The 17464-nt window shown below is 40.6% G+C and overlaps 1 protein-coding gene across 3 annotated transcripts in view; it reads left to right on the top strand.

Moving 5' to 3' along the window:
• LOC140185576 (ectonucleoside triphosphate diphosphohydrolase 4-like) overlaps window positions 1–17464 on the top strand; it is a 102330-nt gene that overhangs the window by 62956 nt on the left and 21910 nt on the right. For 2 of the 3 annotated variants that reach the window (XM_072238932.1, XM_072238930.1), the window contains 2 exons: window positions 4923–4982; window positions 7433–7587. In XM_072238932.1, the coding sequence (XP_072095033.1) occupies window positions 4923–4982; window positions 7433–7587 (215 nt within the window). The remainder of the gene's footprint in view (window positions 1–4922; window positions 4983–7432; window positions 7588–17464) is intronic. The other variant, XM_072238931.1, reaches the window with a different exon arrangement.

Genomic DNA, 17464 nt, shown 5'->3' with positions numbered 1-17464 from the left:
CTGTAATTTCCTTTGGGATCAATAAAGTATGTATGTATCTATCTAAATACAAGGAGAGGTCGGTAATGCGGGAAAGAGTAGAATCAATCAAAGTGAGCCAGCTGAACCACAACAATAAAGGCTGGTAAATAGCAAAAGATGTGTGTGCGGGAGTTGTGCACTGGAACAGCTATGTGAAGAGAGAGAGAAATAATGTGAATACTGGAAATAGAGGCTGGAGGCCCAGAAGTAGCCAGTCCTGGGTTGAGGGAACTGTCTGTATGTGTGAATGGATGGGTGAGTACAGGTTTCCCCCGCCATCCGAAGGTAGAGCATTCCTATGAAACAGTTCGTAAGCCAGAAGGTCGTAAAGCGAAGAAGCAATTACCATTTATTTATATGGGAAAAATTTGTGAGCGTTCGCAGACCCAAAAATAACCTACCAAATCATGCCAAATAACACATAAAACCTAAAATAACAGTAACATATAGTAAAAGCAGGAATGATATGATAAATACACAGCCTATATGAAATAGAAATACTTCTCTACAATCATTTCCACACTGTTCTCGGTAGCGAAAATCTCACACAAGCGCTCTCGGCAGAAACACTCTCTCCAGTAATCTTTAAGCTATGAAGCTGCCAAATCATACCAAATAACACCTAAAAATACACAACCTATATAAAGTAGAAATAATGTATGTACAGTGTAGTATCACTTACGGGAATCAGGAAGACATCGAGCACACTGATGATGATGTGTTAGGCTGAGTCGTCGGAGGTTGGGGTGGTGCAGTGGCCCCCACCCTCCGAGCCACCGACCAATACCGATCTGTGAAGTATGCAGCGGTCCAGCGGTAGCCGGGATGCACCCAGCACATCTTTAAGAAAAAAGTCAAAATAAACAAGCTAATTAATTAGGTGCTGCCCGGCACGTAAATGTCGGCCCAGATCAGAGGCGACGCAGTCGGCAAAAGCCTCTGATCTGGGCCGAAATTTACATGCCAGGCGGCACCTAATTAATTAGCTTGTCTATTTCGGCTTTTTTCTTAAAGATGTGCTGGATGTGTCCCGGCTACCGCTGCATTCTCTGCAGCCCGGAGATTGGGGTGGCGGGACACTGGGGTGTCATCTCATCATCGATCAGGGCAGGCAGGTCATCTTCTTCTATGTCTGCCTGCCTCGATGTCGAAGTTCGAGGTTCGTCATCTGCTGAAGGCTTGCTTGACTGCTAGCCTCGCGCATTTTTCTATCATACAGTTCTTTGTAAACACTCAAATCATCTTGCAAATATGCCCTAAACCGACATACACATTCAAAATTAAAGTCGTACTTTATCATTGCAGCGAAAATCTCAAGCAGTTGCATCACGTTCAGTTCCTGGACGACTTCACTTTCGGTCTGTTTGCTACTACATTCGGTTTCGATTGTTATCCTTTCCTCTTCCAGTTGCATCAGCTCTTCATCTATTAGTTCTTGGTCATGGGATCCCAAAACCTCTTCAACATCACCTTCGTCAACTTCCACAAGCCAAACTCACTTTGTCCTTACTTCGTTCACCATGATCGAAACGCTTAATTATGTCTAGTTTTACACTAAGTGTAACACCCTTACGAGCTCTTTTAGGCTTTTCCGATACCTCAGAACTCATCTTGCTAACAGATGCTCACAGGCACGTGTTTAAGCAATGCTGGTGAGAATGCCGTTCCGAATCCGGGGAGGAGTGGCTGCTCGGGGTGCGTGCTGCTTTTTTCACATGCTGCCTTTTTTCGTAACAGTAAAAACACCTTCTGTTAGCGAAAACAGGGAACTAATGTAGGTCTTTCGTAACAGTGAGGTTTTGTAAAGTGAATGTTCGAAAAGCGGGTGACACCTGTACTTGGGAAGGAGTAAAGGGACTTGTTTTCCTGTTGTTGTTTTGTTGCTGTTCTGCTGAACATTGTGGGCATGCTATGTTGGCGCCAGAATGTGTGGCAACACTTGCGGACTGCCCCCAACCCATCCTTTGGTTATGTTGGTTCACTGTATGTTTTGATGTGCATGTGATTAAATGGGTAAATCTGAGTTACAAGGCTAGATTAGCTCACTTATCGAAAAGATCTTGAGATGTATAATGTTGAGATGGAAGGCGTGGTGCTCGTTCTCGAACTTATATTGAGCCTTTTTGGACTAGTTCATGCAGAAAGGAGAAATAAAGTGACGTTGAGGGGTTACCGATACCAATTGAACAGAGGTGTTACACAAAATAGTTGCCAATGAAACCATCACTGTAAATGACATGTACGCCTGTTACACAACTGCTGATGTGTCCTGTGTCTATTTCATTGGCCAATGATGAAGTCACAGTATTTTATTGTCGTTGGCTTGGTCAATTGCATCAATCACAAGCAAATGTGGAGGATGAAATCAGGTTGGTTTATCTCCCATATTGCCTCCTCCCCTACCTACTGGAATCCCAGTTTTATTCTTCATTGCTTAGACAGCAGAGTCAGATTGATGGTGCCCCAAAGTTAGTGCAGGTGATGGGCTGACAGAACTGCATCCACTTGTTATTCAGCATTGATCAGCTAAGGTTGTACATTAGGTAGTAATGTGGAGGATGATTCCTTGCCCATGAGAGTCCTGGTGATCATGCTAATGGGACAGGATGTTCTCAGGGATTATGATGCAGGAATCTGGCATGGTGTTTGTCTGTGAGTTCTGCTTCCACAGTGAGGGACACTAGTTCCGAGATATTTGTAACTATAAGGTCCGCCAGACATAAGAGATTTCATCTCATCCAATGTTGTTCCTACGATGATAACAAGTCCACTCTGCTCGCTTATCAGATTCCTCCACCTTCAGTCTGTCACCTCCCAGCTTCTCGCTTCATTGCTCCACCTTCACCCACCTACCTTTCCCCTCAACTGGCTTTATCTATCACCTTCTTGTTTGTATTGCTTCCTCTTTCCTCTCCCCCCCCACCCCCCCCAACTTTCCACTCCTGAAAAAGTAGCTTGGCCCAAAATGTCACCTAATTATTCATTTCCGTAGATGTTGCCTGACATGCTGAGTTCCTCAAGCAGTTTGTATGTTGCTGTCAAGTTGTCTACTGTTTTATCCCTTTTCTGCCTCAGTTGAATAATTTGGCAAACTATAACTAATGGCTTTCTTGGCCAATTCAGAGGGTAGCCAAGTATCATCTCTCTTCCAATAGATCGGGACTGATATGCTAGGCAGACCATATTAAGAAACTTAATTAAATATAATCAGATTAATAAATTAGATATTGATGACCTACTCCTTAGTCTGCTCTTGCCCTCTTGTGAAGCATTCCCACCATTGGGACATCCCATGCACCACTAATCTTCAGGCCATGCCACTCAGGAACTTGTACTAATACTTTTGTAACTGTACGTGCCATCGTTACTGTGTGTGACGGTATGTACTGTGTTATACACTTCAGCTCCAGAGGAACATTGTTTCGTTTACTGTATATATGCATATGGTTGAATGACAATTAAACCTGAACATGACTAATTTCTGCATTGCCCCAAGAGAGCTGGTGGCGTATCTCCATTAACAGGGTGAGGTGTGGTTTGGAGGGGAGGAACTCAAGATGTGGCTCTATCAGAGTGTCTCCCCTTCATACCTGTTAACTTGAGTTGTACTCGTGTTTCTTGATGCTGCACTCCATCACATGTTGCCGTGATGTAAGGGGCAGTCACGTTCACCTCACCTCTGGAGTTCAGCTTCTGTGACAGCTTGGTAGTTTATGGTCACTTTTGCTGGAGTTTCATCTCCAGTTCTGTTTTACTTAATTCACTGCATGATTTTAGCTGCGTGCAGGTAGAGAGGGAAGGAGACAATGCCAGGATACCCTGCTATTGTCACTCAGGGTTCGCGTGCTTCCAGTTCGGAATATTCCTGAACTAATCAGCTTATCAAATTGTTTGTGGATGACGAAGGTTAATAATTAACTCGTGGAACTTAATAAAACAGCAGCAATTTCTCTCACATTTTATTTCAGTTTAATCTCTCTCGGTATCTTTGTACCAAGATGATGACTCAATGTTATTTGATCAATAAGCCCTTGACTATCTAGCTTGCTCATATATGGGAATTCTACAACTAGAGTCAGCATGTTGTTCAAACGATTTTTGTCAGTGCATCAAATCCTTACTTTACCATTTAGTTCAGTCTTAAAATACATGTGAATGTTTAGAAACATCTGTGTCTTCAAAATGCTGGAAGACCTCAGCAGGTCTAGGCAGCATCAATCAGAATGGATGTATAGTCGGTGTTTCGGGCCGAGACCCTTCATCAGGACTGAAGAATGGTCTGAGCCCAAAACATCGACTATCTATTCATTTCCACAGATGCTGCCTGTCTTGCTGATTTCCAGCATCTTCAGACTTCCTTGTGTTTCTAACTCTTCAAAATTCAGTTAATGATATCTTTTTGATATCCAGCTATAAATTATTCTTCAAAAGACAGTGCCTCAAGGAAGTGGCATCCATGATCTGCCCTCTTTTCATTGCTGCCATCAGAAAAGAGGTACAGGAGCCTGAAGACCCACACTCAATATTTTAAGAACAGCTTCTTCCCCTCTGTCATCTGATTTCTGAATGGTCAATGAACACTACCTCAGTATTTTGCTCTCTTATTGCACTGTATATTTGTTTTTATTATTTCTTGTAATAAATGCAGCAGATTCAATAGGCTGAATGGCCTAATTCTGCTCCATTCTTTATGATCTTTTTTGTAACGGAATATTTTTTAATGTATTGCACTGTACTACTGCAGCAAAACAACAATTTTGACGACATGTCAGTGATAATAAACCTGATTCGGATTCTCTCCTTGAAATTTGATCTGCTTGTCTAAACCTGATGTTTATATTCTGAAATGCTGCTATTTTTGTACCATGTTTCAAGCTTGTAATGTAGAAATATTTTGACAGGGGTCTATGCCTGGATTGGAATCAACTTTGTTCTTGGACGGTTTGACCATATTGAAGATAGTAAGTCTGCCTGTTCATACTGCTGTGTTTACAATTCTACCCAATCACTCTGATATTGCGTGCAATCTTTATTTCTCTGTCCACTGAGGTGTTCACAGCCTGCCCTATTTTACTCACCATGAGTAATAATTTTCATTATCATTGACCTCCACCTCTTTACCTCACGCCCTAAGCACAATAATACATGTCTTTAGAATAACTAAAAGCAAATATTCCAGATATTTTAAATCTGAAAAAAGAACAAAAACTTGATCAGGCAGCATCTTTGAAGAGGAAAGAAGAAATAGCTTTTAAGTCATTCACTTCTCCATTGCTTCCCCTCCATAGACTCTGTCTACACTTCGTACTGTCTCAGGAAAAAAGCCAACATAACCCCTCTTACCTCATATACTCTGTCTCCTCCACCCCCACTTTTCCATCAGGAAGATGCAATAGCTTGAGAAGACATCCCTTGATGCACAAGAACAGCTGTTATAAGACTCTCGATTTCTCATTGTATCCTTCCGTGGCTCTTGCATTTTATTTGTCTGACTGCATTTCCTCTGTAACTGTAACACTATTCTGCATTCTTACTGTCTTCTTTCTGTGCTACATCGATTTACGTCTGTATAGAATGATCTGCCTGGGTGGTTTTCATTCTTTCTCTGTACATATAACAATAATAAACAAAATCGAGTTCTGTCTACTGATGCTGTGCTGAATGAGTCCTACACTGCCAGAGTGGCTGCCTTTTAAATGGAATCTGCAGTATGTATGGTTCTTCTCTCAACCTTTCTTTGTTTTATTCTTGTCAGCATATCTTTCAAGTAAATGTAAATTTTGCTTCCTCCCTTGGATTTAGACACTTTCTGTTTGATGCTTACTTCGTTTAAGTACCAGAAAGCTTTCCGTAGCAGCATTAGCATGACCTGTGGCTTTAAACTCAACAGTTCCTTCAGGAAATAAGTCAAGCAGAAGCAAACAAAGGTAACATGCATGCACATGCACACACACAGAACTCAGCAGGTCAGGCAGGGAAATGAGCAGTCAATGTTTTGAGCTGAGACCCTTCATCATGACTGGCAAACAAAATTCATTATCATTGAGATAATGGTAAATCTTCATCTTAATTCTCTTTCTCTCCCCTGCCATATCTATCAATGTTCTTAGCTGTCAAAATTGGTGGAGCTCAGATTTAAAATTAATTGCTTCCACTATTTTGTTTGAGAGAGTTCTAAGTTTCCAGCGCCCCTTATGAGAAGAAAGGTTTCACAATTTCTGTCTTAGCTGTTGACTTTGCCAGCATTCCCCATATCCCCAAAATGAATATGGAGAGAAAGAAAATGGCCTGCCTTAATACATAAAACCAAAACAGAAATTACTAGAGATATTCAGATGAAAACAGTTAACGTTTCTAGTTAAAGGCTCTGCATTCATGGACTATGCTGTTGGTGACACCCTTGCATCTTTCTCTGGAGATTTCCCCACTGACCTCTGTTTTGTGAGGGATGTCATCTTCCTTATCCATTGCCCTGGACAATACTCACAAAATAGATGATCTATTCATCATCACAGTGCTGTTTATAGGAGATTACTGTGTATTTACTAGCTCTTTTTAAAATACTTGTGAGAATAAATGCTCTTCAGAAATTTCTTCATTAACTGTGAAGTGCTTTAGGTCTTCCAGGGCTTGTGATAGCCAGTACAAAAATGTAATCTTTCTCTTATTTCATCTATCTGTTGGGTTTAATTCAGCCAGCATCCTCTCCATGGACCTTGTCTGTGCTTCTCAGTGCCTCAATAAAGCAGCCAGCATAATCAAAGACCCCACTCTCTCTTATCTCCTGTCCCATTGGGGAGAAGATGCAAAAGCCTGAACCTCAAGGACAGCTTCTACCCCACCGTTATAAGACTATTAAATAGTTCACTGGCATGATCATTTGGACTCCTGACCTTGCAATCTATGACGTTATGATTTTGTATCTTATTGTCTACCTGCACTGTACTTTTTCGTGTATGTATTACTGACTTGTGTAACCTTGGTCTACCTCAATACATTGTGTAATGATCTAATCTGTATGAACAGATTCAGGTTCATTTATTTATCACATGTACATCAAAGCATACAGTGAAACACATTGTTCATGATAACAACCAACACAACCTAAGGATCTGCTGGGGGTAGCCTGCAAGTGTTGTCACACATTCCGGCACCAGCATAGCATGCCTACGATGTTCAGCAGAACAACATAAGCAACAACAACAGAACAGCAAAGCAAGCCCCTTTCATCCCTCCCAACTATCCACTCATGCACACAATGTCCTCCAACCCCAGGGCAGGCTGTATGCCACAGAATGGAAGACAAGCTTTTCACTATCACCGTATACGAGACAATAATAAACCAATTCCAATTCGGCTACCGATCTAATTTCAGCTGTTTCCTTTACCGGTTCTCTCTGATTGGTTTCAGGTGATGATGCATTGGTTGCTGTGACCGTGTCCAGCAATCCCAATCAAGGTTCTGTGATCCGCAAACGTACTGTTGGCATATTGGACATGGGTGGTGCTTCTCTTCAAATTGCTTATGAGGTGACAAATCCTGTAGTCTTTGACTCACTGAAGCAGGTCAGCGTCAAAATTTAATTGTTTTTAACATTATTTATTCAGGGTACAATCTATACTACAAGCAACCCCTGTTTTACCTGTGTTTGGTTTATGAAAACTTGTCCTTATGGTGGTTGTCTCTCAGGGTCCGAGGAAGACTAAATATTGTGCAGTCATCTGTGGATACGCATGTGGCTTTGGAGGCCGAAGGCCGAAGCACACGTGCGGTTGCAGGTTGGACATGGAATGGCGATTGTTAGAACGGGTGCATACACAGCTTTGTGGCGTCGGACTTGTGCTGCTGCAAGGCGCTGATTTCGGTCATCCTCACTCAGCTGCAGGTTTTCTGGTCAGGGCGCACCACGTAGCCCTGTTGGCTGCAGACTCCTCAAGTTGTCGAGGCTGGAGGTCTGCCCATTTGATGTACGATTTCAGATTGTCTTTGAATCTTTTTTTGGGGCGGCCCTGATTGCAATTGCCATGCTCAAGCACACCGTAGAGCAGCTGCCTGGGGATTCTTGTTTCACCCATGGCCAGCCCAGCATAGTTGGGCCTGGAGGAACCTTGCCCCAATGCTTGTGCTGTTGGCTCTGTCAAGGACTTCCTGGTTGGTGATTCGGTCCTGCCATCGAATCCTCATGATCGACCGCAGAGAGCGCATGTCAAACTGCTCCAGCTGTTTGATGTGCTTGCAGTACAGGGTCCAGGTTTTGCAGCCGTACAGGAGAGAGGTGAGGACCACGGCCTTGTACACCTTGAGCTTGGTTGAAAGCTGAATGTCCTTGTGCTCCAGAACTTTGACACGGAGTTTCCCGAGTGCCTAGCTGGCTTTCTCAATCCTTGCTATGATCTCTTTGTCAAGGGATCTGTCACTGGAGATGGTACTTCCTAGATACTTGAAGCTCTCCACATTCTTCAGGACAGTGCGGTCGATGGTGATGCATGGCTGAGGAGGGTGACTGTTTGGTGCAGGTTGTAGGAGAACTTCTGTCTTACCGAGGCTGATTGTCAGGCTAAACAGTTTTGAGGCTGTGGAGAACTTGTCGACAATCATCTGCAGGTGGTTCTCCTGGTGGGCCATGAGGGCACGGTCATCAGCAAACAGGGCTTCAGTGATGAGCCTCCTCAACATTTTGGCCTTTGCAGCAAGGCATCTCAGTCAAACATCGATCCGTCTAGGCGATATCTTATGTAAGTACCCAGGTCTAAGTCCTTAACAGCATTCTTCAGCATTTGGGTGAAGAAGAAATTGAAGAGCACTGGTGTTAGAATGCACCCTTGCTTCACGCCATTTGAGATGTTGGAAGTCTCAGATGGGGAACCATCTGAGAACACGTCTCCTGTCGTGCCATCGTGGAGCAGACGGATGAGTATAGTGAATTTCTGTGGGCAGCCAAGCTTTCTCAGGATGATCCACAGCGAGTTTCTGTTGACCGTGTCAAACGCCTTCGTCAGATCAACGAAGACAGAGTATAATGTCAAGTTCTGTTCCAGGCACTTCTCCTGTATCTGTCTCACTGTGAAGATCATGTCGACAGTGCTGCGTTCGGGATGAAAGCCGCATTGCGACTCGAAGGTTCTCTTGTGACACTGTTGCAATCAGTCTGTTGAGGATGATGCGGGCTGGATTGTTCCGGCAATGGAAAGTAGCGAGATGCCTCTGTAGCTCCCGCAGTCGGTCCTTGAACCTTTATTTTTGTAGAGGGCGATTATCATCGTGTCTCTGAGGTCAGGGGGCATCTCTTCTTCTTCCCAAATGCTAGTCAGGGTGCTGTGGAAAGCCTCAAGTGACTCCTTGCTGAGTGTCTTGCACAGTTCAGCAAGTATTTCGTCCTTGCCGGGCGTCTTGCCACTGCTCAGCTGCATGATAGCCTTCTTGACTTCATCTATCGAGGGAGGATCATCTAGTTCCTCGTGAATAGGCTGTTGGGGGATTTGGTCCAGAGCAGACTGGTTGACCGATGAAGGGCGGTTCAGGAGCTGGCTGAAATGCTCTTTCCATCTGTGTTGGATGCTCTCTTTGTCCTTTAGTAGTGTGGTTCCATCAGCACACAACAGTGGAGATGAACCAGATCTTGAGGAGCCGAAGATCATCTTGATGGAGTTGAAGAGCAGCTTCAAGTTGTTGATGTCAGCGAAGTGTTGCACCTCTGCAGTCCAGTTCTGGTCACCTCACTATAGGAAGGATGTGGAAGCATTGGAAAGGGTACAGAGGAGATTTACCAGGATGCTGCTTGGTTTAGAAAGTATGCATTATGATCAGAGATTAAGGGAGCTAGGGCTTTACTCTTTGGAGAGAAGATGAGAGGAGACATGATAGAGGTGTACAAGATATTAAGAGGAATAGATAGAGTGGATAGCCAGCGCCTCTTCCCCAGGGCACCACTGCTCAATACAAGAGGACATGGCTTTAAGGTAAGGGGTGGGAAGTTCAAGGGGGATATTAGAGGACGGTTTTTCACTCAGAGAGTGGTTGGTGCGTGGAATGCACTGCCTGAGTCAGTGGTGGAGGCAGATACACTAGTGAAGTTTAAGAGACTACTAGACAGGTATATGGAGGAATCTAAGGTAGGGGGCTTATATGGGAGGCAGGGTTTGAGGGTCGGCCCATCATAGTGGGCCGAAGGGCCTGTACTGTGCTGCACTATTCTATGTATGTTCAGCTTTCCTATCCCACCACAGGTCATGCATCTTGTGAATTTCCCATTGGGCATGGGCCTGAAGGGACTTGAACCACTCTTTTTTGGGAATGGAGCCTGAGTCGTTTTGCCATCCATGAATGCTTTGTTCTTCCTGGCTAGGAGATCTTTGATGGCACTGTCATTTTTGTCGAACCAATCTTGGTGGTTCCGGTCCTTGGGACCGAGGACTGATTTTGCTGTCTCCATCACCGTCTGTCTAAAGTGATTCCACTTCTGGGTTGGTCCACTGGCAGACAGCTTCACATCAAGGGTGGTCTGGAGCTTGTGAAGATACAGCGGCTCTTGGAGTCTGGCGGTGTTAAAAGCTGTTCTGATGAACTTAGGGCGCTTGGGATGGTGGGGAGCAATACATAGCTTCAGTGTGGTGCGGACAAGCCTGTGGTCAGTCCAGCACTCCGCTCCTTGCATGGCTCTGGTGATGAGGACATCCCGGATGTCTTGGCGACGTACTATAACGTAGTTGATCATGTGCCAATGCTTGGATCTTGGGTGCATCCATGTTGTCTTGTACTTGTTCGCCAGCCTGAGCACTGTGTTTGTGATGAGGAGGTCATATTCTGCACATTTGCTAAGGAGCAAGAGGCCGTTGCTGTTCATATTGCCAATACTATGTTTGCCTAGAACCCCTTCCCAGCGACTGTGATCGCAGCCTATTGAAGTCACTGAGCAGGATTAGTTTGTCGTTGGCAGGGACTGAGCACAGAACAGAGCTAAGGTCAGCATAGAACTGTTCAATGGTCTTGTATTTGCTGGTCATGGTGGGGGCATAAGCGCTGATGACTGTTGAGTGACGTTTGTGGCTGAAGGGCAGAAGTAGCCACATAAACCTTTTGTTGATTCCCACAGGCAGGTCGGAGAGTTATTTCAGGAAGCTGGATTTGACTGCAAATCCAACTCCATGAATCCTCTCTTCATCTTGCACTTCTTTCCAAAAGAAAGTGTAGCCACTGGTGGTTTCAGTCAGGGATCCTTCCTCTGCAGCCTGGTTTCAATTAGGGCTGCGATGTCAATATTGTATCGTGAAAGTTCCTTGGCAACAAGGGCTGTTCTTCTTTGGGGTCTTGCTGAGTTCTCTCTGTCCACGAGTGTGTGGACATTCCATGATCCTAACAGAAGTTTCTTTCTTCTCCTTTGAGTGTAACCATGTTGGCGGATGAACTGCCAGCTGCAGCAAGCTGAACAGTTATCTGTCTGCAGGTTATGTTTAGGCCAACTTTTCTCGGCCCCTCCCTGTCAAAGGATGAGCAGTGCTGTCCTGATAAGGGCTGCTCAGTTGTTATTGCTGCTGCCGGACTCCGCTGCTGCCCTGGGTACAGGGAAGAACGATCACTTGCCCAAAGGCCGCCTACATGCCTTTGTCCTTGTGGAAATCACAAATTCACAGAATTTGTCCTTATAGAATACAGGTTTCCCCCTCCATCCGAAGGTAGAGCGTTCCTATGAAATGGCTTGTAAGCCGGAATGTCGTAAAGCAAAGAAGCAATTACCATTTATTTATATGGGGAAAAATTTGTGAGCATTTGCAGACCCAAAAATAACCTACCAAATCATGCCAAATAACACATAAAACCTAAAATAACAGTAACATATAGTAAAAGCAGGAATGATACGATAAATGCACAGCCTATATAAAGTAGAAATACTTATCTACAATCATTGCCTGCGGGACCGCCCCTGTCTGCCAATGGAGTAGCAGTATTTTTCTGCTGCTCTTAGTTTTCTTTCTTTCCCCCTAGTGTAAGCTTTGAATTTAAAATTTTTACTTGTTGATTCTTGAGGGGGATCAATATGTCTATGTTTACAAGAAGTGGGAAGAATTTACCTGAACCTAGTGATAAAGGTAATGGGAAAGGAAAGGTGCAAAAGGAAAGATCTGATGAAATGCCATCCGTGGGCTGAAGATATCGTTGGGACACTGAATTCAATTAAGGATCAGAATGGATCAATTAAAGACCAACTAGAAAAGAATGATAATAAAATGAAGTCATTTCTGGGAAAACATGAAGACCTGGAAACTCAAGTTATTTCACACCAAGAGGAATTGAAGATAACTAAGCAAAAGTTGTCTGAAGCTACAACTCGTTTGGAAAGATATCAAAATAAGATTATAGACCTGGAAGCTAGGTCTTGACGAAGGAATATAAGAATTGTTTGGCTGCAGGAAGGAGCTGAAGATGGAGATCTAACGGCTTACTTTGGTAAGCTTTTCCACACTTTATTTCCTACCATTCTATCAAAGCTGCCTGCTATAGAAAGGGTACACAGGGCGTTTATCTCAAAATCGAAGGATTCTAATAAACCAAGATCTGTTCTGGTTTGCTTTCATCACTTTAAAATTAAAGATCAAATAATGCGACAGGCAAGAAAACAGAGAGTTTTTAGATTTATGGAATCTGAGCTCCGCTTCTACGAAGATTATCCAAGAGAGATAATGGAACAAAGATCAAAATTTGCCCTGGTAATGAAACAAGCATATGATAAAAACCTTTTCCCGTCTTTGAGGTATCCGACAAGAATTAAAATTTTCCATGCTAATTCTCCTTCTCGTACTTTTTCTGATCCAAAAGCTGCTTTGGATTTTGTTCAGGCTTTACCTGCCGCTGTCACCGACGCTGCTGTTGAATGATCCATCTGAAATGCTGTTTGGCTATTTGTATATTATTCGCATCTTGGAAAGAAGATTTATGAAGGTCACTTGTATATTTCATCGAAAGACTAATTAAACAAGACGGAGTGTTGTTTTTTATTGCATATTATTGGTTTTCCTTTGGAAAGATTTATGGTTTAAGTATCTCTGTTCAAATGATCTCTGGACATTCTATGACTGAGGGAAGAAGATAAGGCAATTTGTTCCTTTAATTTAATACTTGGTAGCTAATTGGTAGTTTTTTTCCTACTAATAGGGCTTTTTATATATTTTTTTCTGTTCTATTATAACATTTTATAATTGAATTTAAAGCTTTTTTTAGGGGATTAATATTAAACTTAAAGATGGCACTGGTTTTTCTCTCTATAAGAGATAACATTATTTTGGTTCTTTCTTGTTTATTAGTCGATGGAATGTAAATACTTTTTTTTTGCTGAGACTTTATTGTCTTTTTCACAAGGTCACTCTACTTTTTTACTAACTGGGGGGAGGGAAGGAAAACAGACAGAGCAGTCAGCAGCTTTGAATTCTATCGTAGATCGTTTGCCTCTTTTGGGTTTCTGGGTGTGGGTGGGTGGGTTTTTTTCCCATTGGGTGGTTCTGGAGCATGCGTGTTTTTTTATTTGGTTGTATTCTTCATCACCGCCATCTTTGATCATCCTGTATTGGTATGTGCTCTGTGCATGTATAAAGTAGAATGAAATTATAGTATGCTGCTCAAACAGATTAATATAATAAGTTGGAATGTACGTGGTTGGAATCATCCTATTAAACGAAAGAAGACTTTTAAAATTATTAACCGATTCCATCCTGATGTAATTTTTGCTCAAGAGACACCTATCAGGGCGGGAGATCAAAATAGATTTTTTAGATGGTGGAATGGTTTGCAATTCCACTCTACCTCTCAGAGTAAAACAAAAGGCGTGTCTATTTTCATTAAACCTAATATATTTATGCAAGAGGATATTGAATCAGATTCTAATGGTGGATTTTTAATTGTTAAAGGAACAATCTGTAACAGAAAAGTTGTTTTGGTTAATTTGTCTGGCCCTAACTTAGATGATCCTTTTTTTAAAAAGGTATTTGCTTTACTGCCTGACTTAAATGAATATATGCTCATAATGTGTGGAGATTTTAATTGCTGTTTAAATCCTATGATTGATAAGAGCTCAACCAATCAGCGACTACCAAATCGATCCGCGTCATATAATTCCTTTTTGATTGATTTTGGGTTGATTGATTTGTGGAGGTATCTTCATCCCGATAATAGAAAATATTCTTTCTTCTCATATGTTTATAAAAAATATTGGAGGATCGTTTATATTATAATCGATCCCCGCTTCTTGCCTAGTGTTAAAACTTGTGAATATGACGCTATTGCTATATCTGATCTTGTGCCTCTGAGTTTGTCTTTTGAATTTGATGATGTCATTCTTGCCCGCCCGCCTTGGCGCATGTCTCAGACATTATTGCAAAACTCTGACTTTGTCAGTTTCATTGAAATCCAGATAAAAGAATTTTTTCTTTTTAATGATATGGGGGGTATGTCTAAATTAGTTATATGGGATACACTTAAAGCATATTTACGTGGTCAGATTATTTCTTATTCAGTTAAACTTAAAAAAACTAACTAAAGCAGAATTAGATAGAATTTCAAAACAAATTAAAGATTTAGATAATATTTATGCAATTTCCCCCAATACTGATTTATTTAAACAAAGGGTGGAACTTCAATCACAATATAACCTGTTATTAACTCATCCCATTGAAGGTTATTTGCTTAAGTTAAAGAGCCAATTTTATATGTCTGGAGATAAAAATAATAAGCTGCTTACTTCTCAATTAAAAATAGCTGCAGCCAAAAGGCAAATCATGAAAATTCGTAGGAAAGATGGTACCTTAGCTCAGGAATATGAAGAAATTAATAAGATTTTTCAAGATTTTTATGCTGAGCTGTATAAATCTCAATGTCCATTAGATTCCTCTAAAATGAATGCTTTTTTTTTACAAAAGATTGTTTTCCCTAAAATCTCAGCTGAGGATCAAAAGGTTCTCGATGCTCAAATTACTGAAGCCGAAATTCATAAAGCTATTTTTTCAATGCAATCTGGTAAGTCCCCAGGACTTGATGGCTATCCTGTAGAATTTTATAAAAAATTTGGAAAGTTGCTCTCTCCGTATATGTTGGAAATGTTTAAGGATTCTTTTGTGAAAGGTGACTTACCCTCTACTTTTTATGAGGCCTCTATTTCTTTAATTGTTAAAAAAGAGAAAGATCCTACTGACTGTGCTTCACATAGACCTATTTCATTACTGAATGTTGATGCGAAGATTTTGTCAAAGATAATGGCCAATCGGTTGGAGAATATTTTGGATAAAATTATTTGTAAAGATCAAACAGGCTTTCTAAAGGGTCGCTATTCCTTTTCAAATGTTCGGAGACTATTTAACATTATATATTCATCCTCTTCTAGATTTCCACAATGTGTTGTATCTTTGGATGCTGAAAAAGCGTTCGACCGAGTCGAATGGAAATATTTATTCAATGTTTTAGAGAAATTTGGCTTTGGTGTTAATTTTAATAATCGGATTAAAATTATATATAAAGCCCCTATTGCTACTATTGTCACTAACAATCGTAGGTTTTTTTTCAGCTTTCACTGGGGACAAGGCAAGGCTGTCCATTAAGTCCTTTGTTGTTTAATTTAATATTAGAACCCCTTGCTATTGCTCTTCGTGAGGCTAAAAATATCCATGGGATCTTTGTGAATGAGACCATGCATAAGGTCTCTCTTTATGCTGATTTATTGGTTTATATATCTAACCCTGACGAATCCATTCCTGCCTTGCTAAAATTATTTAATGAATTTGGAGGTTTCTCAGGATATAAAATAAATTTTAGTATAAGTGAATTGTTTCCTTTAAATGATTGTCTCTATATATGATAATACTCCTTTTAAAGTTTCAGACTCTTTTAGATATTTAGGTATTATAATTACTAAAAAAATATGAGGATCTTTATAAAGCTAATTTTGTTCCCTTAGTAGACTCTATGAAGTAGTTATTTAGTAGATGGAGTCCACTTACATTTTCACTTGTTGGTCGTATTCATATAGTTAAAATGATGATTTTACCGATATTTTTATATTTATTTCAGAATATTCCTGTTTTTTTGACTAGGAAGTTTTTTGATCGGATTGATTCTATTATTTTATCTTTTATTTGGAATAATAAAAGACCAAGAATTAGTAAATGTCATTTACAAAAATTGAAAAAGGATGGAGGTCTTGCTTTGCCTAATTTTAGAATGTATTATTGGGCTGTTAATCTGCGATATATGTCTTTTTGGTTATACTGGGTTGATAAGAGTGATTGGCCAATTTGGGTAGACCTGGAACTGAAAGTTGTAAAACAGTTTTATTTAACCTCGTTATTGGGAGCTCCTTTACCTATGCAATTAGGTAAAGTTGTTAATTTAAACCTATATCCTGTGATTAAGTATTCTTTACAAATTTGGCTCCATTTCTGCAATTTTTTTATTCTTAAAAAATTTAATCTTTGTAGTTTAATTTACCGAAATTACTTTTTTAAGCCTTCTTTAAGTGATCCAATTTTTTTACTTTGGAAAAATAAAGGTATTAATTCTTTTTTGGATTTATTTAAAGAAGATAGATTAATGTCCTTTGAGTAATTGATAAATTTTCTCTTTCATACTCACACTTTCTGCAATACCTTCAAGTTAGATATTTTTTACAAAAATATTTAAGTAATTTCCCTTACATATTGGAGGCTGACCTGTTAGATACTATTATGAGTATGAATCCTTTGATTAAGGGTTCTATTGGAAGAATTTATAATTTATTATTGCAATGGGATAAGCGTCCTTTATCTAAGATTAAACAGGATTGGGAAAAGGAACTTAATTTGACTTTTATGACGGAGGATTGGATGCGGATATTGAAGTTGGTTAACTCTTCTTCAATTTGTGCTAGCCATTCATTGATTCAATTTAAAATTGTACATCATTATCATTTGACAAAGGAGAGACTTTCTAAAATCTTTCCTAATGTTGATAGTCATTGTGATAGATGTAAAACTAAGATAGCTACACTGACACATATGTTTTGGTCTTGTTCTATATTGGAACAGTTCTGGAAGTCGGTTTTCTCAACAATTTCTAAAGCACTTAAAATTAATTTACAACCTAATAAATTAACTGTGCTTTTTGGAATAGTTCCTCAAAATATTCATGGTATTTCTGTGTCTGACCAACATGTTATTGCATTTATTACATTGATAGCTAGGAGGGCCATTTTGTTGAAGTGGAAGGATACATCAGCTCCCACTTTGTCACAATGGTTCTCTCAAGTGATGCTACGTCTTAGTTTGGAGAAAATTAGAAGCCGAACCTCTGAACCTTTATTTGATTTTGAGAAAAGATGGGGCTCATTTGCTTGTTATTATCACTTGAGTTAATTGATATAATTTTTCCACGATCTAATTGTAAATTCTTTTAGTATATTTTCTTTTCTTGCTGGTGGTTTATTTT

The sequence above is a fragment of the Mobula birostris genome, chromosome 21 (genome assembly GCF_030028105.1).
Source record: "Mobula birostris isolate sMobBir1 chromosome 21, sMobBir1.hap1, whole genome shotgun sequence".
In the NCBI taxonomy this organism is placed as follows: Eukaryota; Metazoa; Chordata; class Chondrichthyes; order Myliobatiformes; family Myliobatidae; genus Mobula; species Mobula birostris.
The sequence above is the reverse complement of the archived record's forward strand: the minus strand, read 5'-3'. Positions and strand labels throughout refer to the sequence as shown.